The sequence below is a fragment of the Podarcis filfolensis genome, assembly GCF_964270895.1.
Source record: "Podarcis filfolensis genome assembly, chromosome: Z".
Lineage (NCBI taxonomy): Eukaryota > Metazoa > Chordata > Lepidosauria > Squamata > Lacertidae > Podarcis > Podarcis filfolensis.
The window spans coordinates 25,330,744-25,343,002 of NC_139617.1; the positions used below are offsets into that span (position 1 = coordinate 25,330,744).

The following is a 12,259-nucleotide window of genomic DNA, read 5'->3' on the forward strand; positions in this document are numbered from 1 at the left end:
TTTCTGTCACACATGGTGTCATGAATACATGAAATATATGTACTACTGTTTACTCTCTATGACTGTGTTTAATTTGATAGACGTGATGTTCTTCCTTATTCATCTTAGATTACAGTGGGTGTTGGCTATTCCTTGTTTTAATTATGTTGTTTAGACAGATGCCGACGGTGTACCAGGAAACATACTTGTTTTGTTAGCCGAACTGGAGAACAAACCATTCTCATTCTATGAAAGATTGTTTTTGTTCTGCATGTTGTTGCAGCAGAATCATTTTTCAGAAGTGTTCCCTTTGTGGTGATTATGTAAAACAGTAGAGGAACCCTGTCAGAAATGAATACTTTGTGTGTTTGTTTTTTACCTAAAACTGTTAAAAAAATAACAGTTTAAAAATGTTTTCAGTGCAAGGTTTTTTCATCATTATCATTAATAAATAATAATAGGTAACAAAATACATCCAAACAGAGCATAATACCTGTCAGCTGCATATTAAGAATATCACTGGGAGATATACTTACAATATCTAAATACAGACATGTGACTAAGATAGCAATGAGGATTAAACTAGCAAATGTTGTGGTATTAAATCTTTCCAGAAAGACACCTGGGATTCTGGTGGTATTAAATTGTCACCTTGCTTAACAACAAGTGTCATAAAAGGCCCTCATGTTGCCATGGGGGCCTTTTATAAAACTTTTTAAAACTGTTGGCCAAAGTGTATATTTAGCAGTTTGTGAAGATTTCTTTGTTTTTGAGAGGATTTGTTGTTTATTTAAGACCCTTTCTGAGTAGTGTAATTTAGGGGTGGGTAGACTTCAGGCTGTATGGACCTACTTTGATTTTTCCTATAGCTTTGAGAGTCACCAACCAGAGCCAGATGCAAAATGTTTGCATAGGGAGCCTCTGTATATTTAGAAAGAAGGCATTATTTTTAGGACTAGAAATGATCTCACAGTCCTTTCACCTAAACCTGCTCCTGCACCAGCTAAACATTACAATATGCCGATATATCACGATGTCTGAAATAAGGATGGTTGGCTTCACGGTTTTTCCTGTGTTGTGATTTTTGCATAGCGTGCACATACGCACACATACATCATGATTTGTGATACATTGCCAGGTCAAAAATTATGAAACTGATATAATGATATGGGCTTCAAACCAGTTTTTGCCGATATATTGATCTATCACTCAGCCGTACCAGGAGCTAAGCCATAGTTTGGCTCAAGCATTACATCTGAACCTGGGCCCATGATTTCTTTTGCTTCAAACAAACCAGGAGTGGTAAGTCAAGAACAAACCTTGAAGATCCAAGAAAAAACAAGCAAAGCTTTGCAAGTAAACATCTGATGCTCTTGCAAATGTCAATTTAACCAGTCAATTCAGCATGAAATCTAAACAGCTGAACTCCTTGCAAACCAAAGTTAAGGGTAACAAAGCTTGAAAAATTGGCTCCATAATTAGTGGGAGGCTGTGATTGTTGTTCAGTGCACTTTCAGAAGAAGAAGAAAAGACCAAATGCATTATGGGCTATGTGCTGCAAATCAGAGGCTGTGAGTCACAATTGCTCACTTCCGAACATTTTCTAGTACCAGTGACAACCAGGAAAAATTAATGATGAACCTGAAATGCACTAGGGATAGCAGTACTTTACACCACAGTAATTATATGGGTTATTATCTCACATATTACATGGCTCACACAACCTGTTAAGTGAGTGAATAAGCCCATGACCATAATTGTGTGATTTTTGCCCTAAGGCTTGACAATCATTACCTGTATATCCTCAGCTGGGGATTGAAGACTCAAAAGCTTTTGCTCCTCTTGTGCCAGGATTTGAGTCCACAGTGACCCTTGAACTAGTCACCCAAGAGCACTGGTGAAGCTTTGGAACTGGAAAGCATTTCAGATCTGTTTTCCTGTTGTGTGATTTCTTAAAGAAAACTGAAGGAGGCTGCCATGTTAATTTTTACACGCTCTACGAATGCATAGAAAGTTGGCTATTCCCAGATGCAGTTCTGTAAATAAATGATGGCAGGATGCTTCTGAATACTAGCTGCTGAGAATCACTGGTGGGAAGAGCACTATGGCCCTCAGGTCCTTCTTGTGGGCTTCCCAAAGACATGTGGTTGGCCTATGTGAGACCAGAGTACTGGACTAGATGGGCCTTTTGCCTGATCCCACAGGACTCCATCTATAGTCTTATGTTAATTTATGCAAAGTACTTACTACTTTCTTTTCCTTCTTTCCCCAGCTACCTTTTGAATTGGAGGTCTATTACATTCAGCATGTCATGTTGTACATTGTTCCCATCTATCTACTGAATAAAAGAGGTATGTAGTAGTGTGTGTGTGTGTGTGTGTGTGTGTGTGTGTGTGTGTAAGTGTAAGTGTGTAAGGCTTATTCGGAGATTTTTTTTAAGGCCCTCCACTTTGCATTTAAATTGTACACATTTTGTATACATATTTTATATGCCTTCGTCCCCTAAGTTTGGAGAGGTGCACAATCCAATTGGAGCACATCTATCAATCTGTATAGAAGTTGAGGCTTCCAAATGAAGATTTTCCCCACCTCCATCCCTAGATACATTTATTCCATGTTATACTTGGGAAGCAGAATGTGAAATCAGTGAGGCGAAAAGCCTGCTGGAACAGAAAAAAATTAATTTGGGAGCCTAGGGAGTTCATACGAAGAGGACAAACCATATAAAGCCTCACATTTCTTCATGGTCACTCTGATTTTTTGAGCAAAGATCAAAGTGTGTGACACTCCCATCTGAAGACTGCTGCCTTGCATTACGATAGAGGTACCTCTTGCTGGTTTACAGATATTTGCTGCCCTCTAGTGCTGGCCCGAGAGAGGTTGACCAGCTTGCCTTCTAAAATCCTGGTTGCCTTGGAGATATACACAAAGTTGTAGAGGGAGGCTAACTTTGCATTACAAAAGCCCATTGAAGGTTCTAGGCTGGTGAGCAGTACCTTGACAACATGAGATCCAGAAACTGTTGCCAGCATCTGTTCCACCTACATGGGTTCTAGGAGTGTGGCGAGTGCCAGACCTTGTAGGACGGTTGCTTAGAAAGTATGAATTCCTGATTAGCGTACTGGAAAGCAGTCAGAACTGCAAGAAAGGGAGAATATTCTCTAGCACAATTCACAGCAACTTAGTGTTTATTTGTCACCATTTCTTCTATGCACTTTCTCAACTTCATTTATATATATTGGCTAAAAGATTCTGTAACCTTCTCATCCCACCCAGCCCCACCACAACCCAGCAGATCTTTGTTCTAGCCCTTTGAGCCACTCTGCCTAGCCCTTTGGACTCACCTGAGCAGCACCTGGCTCCTGACCCTGCCTCTTACTCTCATTGACTCCTTTTGCTTGGCTGCAGTATGTTCTCGGACTTTGATAATGCCCCTTGGTTGCCTGGATTAGATAGATAGATAGATGATAGATAGATAGATAGATAGATAGATAGATAATTTATTACGGTCAAAGACCAGCTCACATCGGTTGCCTGGATTAAGGAATATGTGTGTAAGATTGCTTGCTGTCCGGAGGTAAATTTTGCATCTGTAGCTTTTCTCTCTGGCCTTGGCCACCACTGCCATGTGGCCCTTGGAATGCTGGCCTGGAGGGAAAATGCATTCACAAATGTGCTCTAGATACACTTTTGAGCAGAGAAATGTTCAAAAGATGTCATTACTCAGTGGTGCAATCCTGACCATGCCAGTGGTGCAATCCTAACCATGCCAGAACATTTGGGAGGTGTAGATGCTAATGGATAACTGCATTGATATTGGTGTAATAGAACATGTGGATGATGCCAGTTTGTATTGGAATTTGCAAAGGTTAAATTCCTCAAGCATCCCAGAATCTTATGCTCTCTCACGCACATTCTCTCTCTCTCTCTCTCTCTCTCTCTCTCTCTCTCTCTCTCTCCCTCTCCCTCCCTCCCTCCCTCCCTCCCTCCCTCCCTCCCTCCCTCTCCTCCCTATCCTGATACCAAAATGACAATTGCTGCACATTTTGCATCCCTTTTTGACTTTAAAAGCAAGCTGCACAAGGGAGTCATGTGGTGCTGCAATTGCTTGGCTTTGTCTCTCTTAACACAAGGTGTTGCATGTGTGACTGATCCCTGGGGTTCTGTCTTGGCTTTCTTCCTCCTAGCTCTGTATACATAGGGAGGTGGTGCTTGATTTTTTTTGTGTGTGTGTGTGTCTGTGTGTCAGCACCAAAACATCCAATCCTTCACTTGCAGGCTGAAGTGGTACAGCCCAACAATTATTTCACCACTCAGTGCTGCTGATTACATAGCTTGCTGCTCAGCCTTAGGACATTTTCACATGTGAGATTTAAATTGCGTCTTCTGATATGTGCTGGTGCAGGAAAGCAGCGGTGCAAATGAGCACTGAGGCTGTCTTACAATTGCATCACAACCTGTCTCACACAAGAGCTCCTACATGCCTCTGGTTGCGAGCACTGAACATTTAAAGCGCATCACTCATCCCAAAGAATCCTGGGAGCAATCGTTTACCCTCTACAGGTCTGCAATTCCCAGCATCCTGGACAAACTACAGTTCCCGGAATTGTTGGTGGGAAGTAATGTGCTTTTAATGTGTAGCTTGATTGCAGTCTCTGTCTAGGAAAGTTCCCTTTAAGTTCAAACCTTGTATGTGTGGTCTGCATCACCCAGCAGGAGGAGCCAGAGCTCTCTCTTCTGTCAAAGAGGATGTGGTTGCTCCTTTTGGTGCCTTTTTTCAGCATAATGCCACCGTTTGTTTAGGGTACCATTTACAGATTACTGAAGCCCATGAGTGCAAGAGTAGCAAGAGGGCTGGTGCAACCCCCCCCTCCCCACAGTAGCATCACACATTATGTATGTACAGGTAACTCACAAATTACGCATATTAAACTCATGCATGTTCAGCTTTATGCACTTAGCAAAACAATTTTTAAAAATTAGAAAGAGGGCAGAATGCGGACAGGTGTCCGGGGGGGGGGGGAATACTTCAGCAATCCCACCCACCATTGCATTCAATGTGTTTTGACTAAACACAATTTTGGCTTTACACACGATCCCTGGAACATAACCTCAGTGTGAGTTGAGAGCCACGTGCATAATATTGCTATACAGTGGTACCTCGGGTTAAGAACTTAATTCGTTCTGGAGGTCCCTTCTTAACCTGAAACTGTTCTTAACCTGAAGCACCACTTTAGCTAATGGGGCCTCCTGCTGCTGCCGCACCGCCGGAGCACGATTTCTGTTCTTATTCTGAAGCAAAGTTCTTAACCCAAGGTAATATTTCTGGGTTAGCGGAGTCTGTAGCCTGAAGCGTATGTAACCTGAAGCGTATGTAACCCGAGGTAGCACTGTAAAGGCTCGTTGTAAGTGCTAGAATTTAATTAAGGATTGAGTGTTATCAGACCCCCAAGTGTTAGAAAGCCATCAAAACCCAGGGGTCAGCAACCTTTTTCAGCAGGGGGCTGGTCCACTGTCCCTCAGACCTTGTGGAGGGCCGGACTATATTTTGAAGGGAAAATAATGAATGAATTCCTATGCCCCACAAATAACCCAGAGATGCATTTTAAATAAAACTACACATTCTACCCATGTAAAAACATGCTGATTGCCGGACTGTCCGCGGGCTGGATTGAGAACGCGATTGGGCTGCATCCGGCCCCTGGGCCTTAGGTTGCCTACCCCGTTTTAACTCTTTGGAATTAGCCTGAGTGAAAAACTAAGACAAACTGCCTGAATCGTGTATTAGACACTTCTCCACCCCCTTCCTTCCTTGCTTATTTATTTATTTATTTTCTAAATGCATTCTTATATTTTATACATATATTTACGTTAGATACTTCTAACGTGATTTCTAAGGAAATCAATATGTTTTAAGAGTTAATTAAGTCAAATAATTTCCCTTTGAGGGGTTAGCTTGGGGTAATGATCCATTAGCAAGCCAAAAGATAAAAGGACATACACCATTTGCAAATCAGTGGATTTTATTGGTCCCTCAACTGAGGATTTAGTTTAAAAAGACAATGCCAGTGTTTTAAGGAAAGGTTTTGTTTAGAAAGGCAGTTAGGAGTTAAGCAACAGTGTTGGGAAGTAGTAGGCTGGAGAGAGAGCAATGTTTGAAAACAGTGGTTGGGGGCTGCTTAAGTCTAAAGGGCTACTGTGGCTATGGAAGAAGCTTCTTGGGGTATGTATGCTGTGGACCTCTCCCTTGTATGCTCAGGTTGTATGTATGTGGAAATAATTCATATACCATAAAGACACCACAGTCTCTGCAGTGCCTCATTTTTCCAAAATGAAACACAGACCCTTGACAAGCGCCTGAAATCTTCCAGGGCTGTGGAGATTTGGGGGTGACGTGTAGCGTTATTTCTTAACCACCCTTCAGCACAGTTAGACTGAGTTGTGTTTGTTTGTGGCTATGAACTTATGGTGACTCCGTAGAGCAAGTTGATTTTTCTTTTGTCTTGTTATTCACTATTCTGTGTATAAATATGGAATTCATACTCTTTGATTTCCTAATGTCTAGATAATACTTTATTTAGCTATTTCCTATGTTTTATGATGCAGAATCTCCCTTTGTATTTTTGTGACTGATTTTTATGTATAATGTTTATTCTGACACTGAGGAAGAAGCTGTATTTAATTAATTGTGTTTTGTATAATGTGTATGGGGGGGTTGTGGGTATTTTTGGCATTCATCTTTTATTTAAGATGTGTTAACCTACCGGTACATTTTAGGACGTGGGTGGCACTGTGGTTTAAACCACTGTGCCGCTTGAACTTGCCTATCGAAAAGTCGGCGGTTCGAATCCCCACGACAGGGTGAGCTCCTGTTATTTGGTCCCAGCTCCTGCCTACCTAGCAGTTTGAAAGTACTCAGTGAAAGCAGATAAATAGGTGCTGCTCCAGCAGGAAGGTAAATGGCGTTTCCATGTGCTGCTCTGGTTTTGCCAGAAGCGGCTTAGTCATGCTGGCCACATGACCCGGAAAAACTGTCTGCGGAAGCGCACAAATGCTGGCTCCCTTGGCTTGTAAAGCGAGATGAGCGCTGCAACCCCAGAGTCGTTTGCGACTGGACTTAACTGTCAGGGGTCCCTTTACCTTTTTAACCTACATTGTAAAATACTTAGGTTTGTTTGTTTGTTTGTTTCCTTATGTGCTCTTTTACCATAAAAATCTCACAGTGGGCTGCAACAATAAAATATACAATACTAAAACAAGGAAAGTGTAAAAACAATTAAAAGCAGTTCCATAAAACAATCCAAAAAAATTTCTTAAAGAAGAAATACATGTACAAAAACAGTTAATATTTCCAGTAATTGTTGTCAGGGTGGGTTACCACAATATGACGTACAGTTAAAAACAAATAAATCATTACAGTCAAAACAGAACTCACTATTCTGCCTGTCTAGTTCTGGGCACCACAATTTAAATGGGATATTGAGAAGCTGGAATGTGTGCAGATAAGAGCAGCCAAGTTGATTCGGGTTCTGGAAACCAAGGCTTATGATAGGCATAGGCAAACCTGGCCTTCCAGATGTTTTGGGACTACTACTCCCATCATCCCTAGCTTAACAGGACCAGTGATGATGGGAATTGTAGTCCCAAAACATCCGGAGGGCCGAGTTTGCCTACGCCTGGCTTATGAGGAATGGTTGAAGGAGCTGGGTATGTTTAGCATGGATAAGAGGAGACTGAGAGGAGATATGATAGCCATCTTCAAATATCTGAAGGGCTGCCACATGGAAGATGGAGCAAACTTGTTTTCGCCTGCTCCGGAAGGTAGGACTTGAAGCAATGGATTCAGATTACAGGAAATAAGATTCTGACTAAACATCAGGAATACCTTTCAGATTAGAAAATCTATTCGACTGTTAAATGGACAGCTTCAGAAGGTGGTGGACTCTCCTTCATAGGATGTTTTTAAACAGAAGTTGGATGGCCTTTTGTCTTAGGCGCTTTAGTTGAGATACCTGCACTGCAGGGAGTGGGACTCAGTGATCATTGGGGCCCCTTTTTACACTACAGTTGTGTGATTCTTGATTCAGCAAAAGAGGTGTGCAGGGAGACCTCTCAACTGCAGCTTCTTAGTAATGATAAGGTGTGTGCTGTATTCTTGGACAAAATCTGTTTACTAAGCTGGTGTGGCAGGACATGGGTGGCGCTGTGGGTTAAACCACAGAGCCTAGGACTTGCCGATCCGAAGGTCGGTGGTTTGAATCCCCGCAATGGGGTGAGCTCCCGTTGCTCGGTCCCTGCTCCTGCCAACCTAGCAGTTCGAAAGCACGTCAAAGTGCAAGTAGATAAATAGGTACCGCTCCGGCAGGAAGGTAAACGGCTTTTCCGTGTGCTGCTCTGGTTCGCCAGAAGCGGCTTAGTCATGCTGGCCACATGACCCAGAAGCTGTACGCTGGCTCCCTCGGCCAATAAAGCGAGATAAGCGCCACAACCCCAGAGTCATCCGCGACTGGACCTAATGGTCAGGGGGTACCTTTACCTTTACCTGTTGGCCTGGGTTCGGTCATCTCATGTTATCTCTTTTCTGATGCAAGTGACATTTTAAAAAGTCAGTCTGGGATGAAGCTTCCAATGTTGTATGTTGTTTTTGCTCACACCTAGAAATGTGAAGGAATAAACTGGCTTCCTAATGGTCTCCTAATCTCTGGAAGCAGCTGAACAGTGTTGAGGCATCCGTGTTGGGAGAAATATACAGGGAATTCATGGCAGTGATATGCTTTATTTATTTAGCACTAAACTTGAAATAAATTTGGATTTTGCCCCTTAGAAGATTCCAGGCATCCAAATGTGTGGTTTTGCTCCTTCTCTTTCTGTATTTCAGTTGTTCAAAGAACACAGCAGTGGTGGTGAAGCAGTTTGAGGAAGGGGGAGAAGGACTAGGTTGGAGGAAATTAAACTTAATGAGAGGCCAGGAGGAGCAGCCAGGAAGCAGGGAAATTGCTTTTGAAGACTGATGAAAAATGGTCTATATGTGCAATCAATCAATGAAAAGAGAGAGAGCAAAACTAACCTAATTTTAGTTGTCTTCCTCTCCCACCCTCTGCTTTTATCACCAGTATTTCCATACACGACCTTGCTCGTGGAGCCGCAAACAATAAGTTTCAGCCCTATCCAGAGAGAGAATTTCATTAAGGAGATAAGCAGCCATAAACTGAAGATGAAAGGCTAGAAGGGAGTGAGTTGCATTTGAAAGCCTTCCAATGTTTTGCTTCCTTCTCCAGCTGGCTGAAACATGCACCATTTGTTCGGAACTGTTCTGAGCATGCTGTGGATTTTAATTTTTATTTTAAGTAAGGATGTACCTGTGCTGGAAATCCAGGAGTAAGTCAGGAGCCTCCGGGGCAGTTTCTACTAGGTGTAGACTATTTGTGGGTATGAACTACCGTATTTTTCGCTCTATAGGACGCACCCGACCATAGGATGCACTTAGTTTTAGAGGGGGAGAACAAGAAAAAAAAATTCTCTCCCTCTCTGTGCAGCGCCCCTTCAGCGGCAGGAGAAACGGAGCCCCTTCCATTTCTCCTCCTGCTTCGCTGAAGGGGTGCTGCACAGAGAGGGAAAGCTGTGCAGCACCTCTCCAGCAAAGCAAAGCCAGGAGAGCGAGAGGGATCAGTGCGCACCTATCCCTCTCGCTCTCCTGGCTTCAGGCGGCTATCCCTGAAGCCAGGAGAGTCTTACTCTCCTGGCTTCAGCGAAAGCAACGCGGAGCCTCCAGAGCGCAGCGGGAACTCCCACTGCCCTCCGGAGGCTTCATGCGGCTGCAGAGGCTGCATTCGCTCCATAAGACGCACACACATTTCCCCTTAATTTTTGGAGGGGAACGGGTGTGTCTTATAGAGCGAAAAATACGGTATATACCAATAAAATGCCCTAGTAGATAAGACCGAAGGTTCATATTATCCTGCTTCCACACAAAAAGCGGTTCAGGCATGGGTATCTGTCCAGCATCTTGTGCACTAAAAGCAGACACATTTCAGAAAAGCTGAAATAAATTTTCTGTCTCCCTGTTCTCTTCTAGCACTGAGACCGGTGAGGTTTACGTTTCAAGATAACTTGTATGTTTCAGAAACCCCAGTGGAAGGGGTCTGTTTTAGCTGCATGAATAACACCCCTCCCATCAATGAGAGGCTGCCTTCAGTACAGAATTCATAGAAGCATAGAATTGAAAGGTTGGAAGGGGCCCAAATGGTCATCTAGTCCAATCCCCTGCAATGCAGGAATCAATGCTAAATAACCCCTGACAGATGACCACCCAACCTCTGCTTAAAAATCTCCAGTGAAGGAGAGTCCACCACCTTCTAAGGTGGTCTTCTCCACTGCCAAACAGCTCTTAGCTGTCAGAAAGTTCTTCCTATATACTGAAAGTTCTTCCTACGTTAATTGGCTTTGCCATTATTGTAATAGTGTCTTCAAGAGAAGCACCGCCCTTTGTTTTATAGGCAACCATTTATTTACATGGGGGGTGGGTGGGAAGAAAGAAGTGCATTCAAATACCACATTGATCATCCTCCCCCCTCCCCAGTAAAGCTTTCCTCTCATTGTCTGTCTCTGCTGAAGAAGCATGTGCTCACTCCTGGGATTTCTAAGGATTCTCCACGGAGTCTGGCACTCTGCTTTCCAAAATCCGCCCCCCCCCCCCGAAGCTTGTGCTGACCTTTAGCCACCCACTGGCTAAGAAAGCTTATAAGCTGCTTTGTGCCTGAAAGCTGTTTCCTTCCCTGGAAGCGCACGTAACCGCCTCTCCTGGGAAGTCAAGGTGCTCAGTGACGAATGCCAAGGTTGTGTAAATGGCATCGACTCCTACAATATTCAGGCAGCTTTGCCTAATTGGCAGGGCTGTGCTGTGCACTGGATTCAGCTACAGCCCAAATCACTTGAGCCTAATCAGGCCTTTTTGAAGGGATCTGTGCCTTGTTTGAGTTGGGTTGAAGCACCCCCAGATAGTGATACAGATACATGGTAGTGACCGGTTGGGTTGAGATTCCCAGAGCCATCTGGGGCTGTCAGAGGCAGGATGTCAGGCAAGAAAGAGACGCAGACGTGAGCGATAAGCCTGAGGAAACTGAAATGGAAAGAACTACTGGCCAGCTGCATCTTCACAGGATGAAGTGTGTATGTGGGGGGGAGAGATGCCTTTCCCACCAGGCCTCTCCTCCTTTCCGCCACTGCAAGACATCTTTTCCTTCCTGATCCTGCCACCTGCACAGGATCTGATCCTCCCATTTAGCAGCTTCTGCTCCTTTGCAAGTGGCTTCCCTTCCATGTGTGGGAGCATCAGTGTGCAGAATCAGATTGTCTTGTTTACTGTGTGGTAAACAAAAAAAAGTTCTCCATGTTTTTGCAGGTGGTGATAGTAGAAATCTGTTGTACACAGCAAGAGTGGACTAGAAGCTGAAGGTTAGGAGGAGCAGGTTTGGAGGATACTTTGGCAGCAACTACACATTTGATGCTACTGTATTCTCCAAACTCAGAATCCTACGTCTGAGGCAGTAGTGGAAGCAGAAGCCTTCTTTTGCTGGTTACATCCTCAGAATGTCTGGTTTGAAAGGCTCCAGGATCTGTAATCATGTGTGTGTTGTTCAGATGCCTTTGGAAACATACACGGCATAAAATTGTGACTGTGTTCATAAGTTAAGGTTTTCAACTGAGGTATCCCTCATCTTTTGGAGGTAAGGTGCAGACCCTAGTGGTTGCAGACCCAGAAATGGTGCTCCACAGTTTGTAATCTTGGTGTGAAAATTAGTGCCTTATTAAAGAGGCGCTAGGTACTTGGGAACTGTAGCAATCAATGAAACATTGACTTTTCCTTTCTCTCCATCTCTCTGTTTCTAATAGGTGTCTACACTCCTGAGCCATCTTGGAATTTCTGGTGGGCTTTATTATCCACTGGACTGATGTTTATCTACCACTTTAGCGTTTTACAGATTCTGGGACTGGTGAGTGAACATTAATGTTTGCTATATATGCCTGCCAGTAGTTGAAAGAGCATGTGCTTAATGCTACTGTGACTTACCTAGGCAATGTTGCTTAGTGCACAGGTGCTTCCGAGTCACACCTCTCTTTGCAGAAGCTGTATCTGACCAACTGCTGTTGCCCAGCCTGTTAACAGCGCCATGGGAGGTTCAGGTTCAGGGAGTGACTGGCTTGCTTGCTTCTGGGTTGCTAAGGGAGTTGGGTAAACAAATTGGTTGCTGTGAAGGTTGTTGAACCATCCTTTTCTCCC

General features: G+C 43.7%; 1 protein-coding gene and 1 long non-coding RNA gene across 8 annotated transcripts in view; one reads left to right on the plus strand and one right to left on the minus strand.

Annotated features, from left to right (window-relative positions):
- The window catches only part of TMEM164 (transmembrane protein 164), a 53,442-nt gene that overhangs the window by 35,640 nt on the left and 5,543 nt on the right, over nucleotides 1–12,259 (plus strand). For all 7 annotated transcript variants that reach the window (XM_083596107.1, XM_083596105.1, XM_083596104.1 and 4 more), the window contains exons 5-6: nucleotides 2,252–2,330; nucleotides 11,872–11,972. In XM_083596107.1, the coding sequence (XP_083452233.1) occupies nucleotides 2,252–2,330; nucleotides 11,872–11,972 (180 nt within the window). The remainder of the gene's footprint in view (nucleotides 1–2,251; nucleotides 2,331–11,871; nucleotides 11,973–12,259) is intronic.
- On the minus strand, nucleotides 10,482–12,255 carry LOC310754418. The gene is made up of 2 exons (XR_014543820.1): nucleotides 12,050–12,255; nucleotides 10,482–11,340 (listed from the first exon to the last, which is right to left on the minus strand). It is a non-coding gene; the product is annotated as an uncharacterized lncRNA (long non-coding RNA).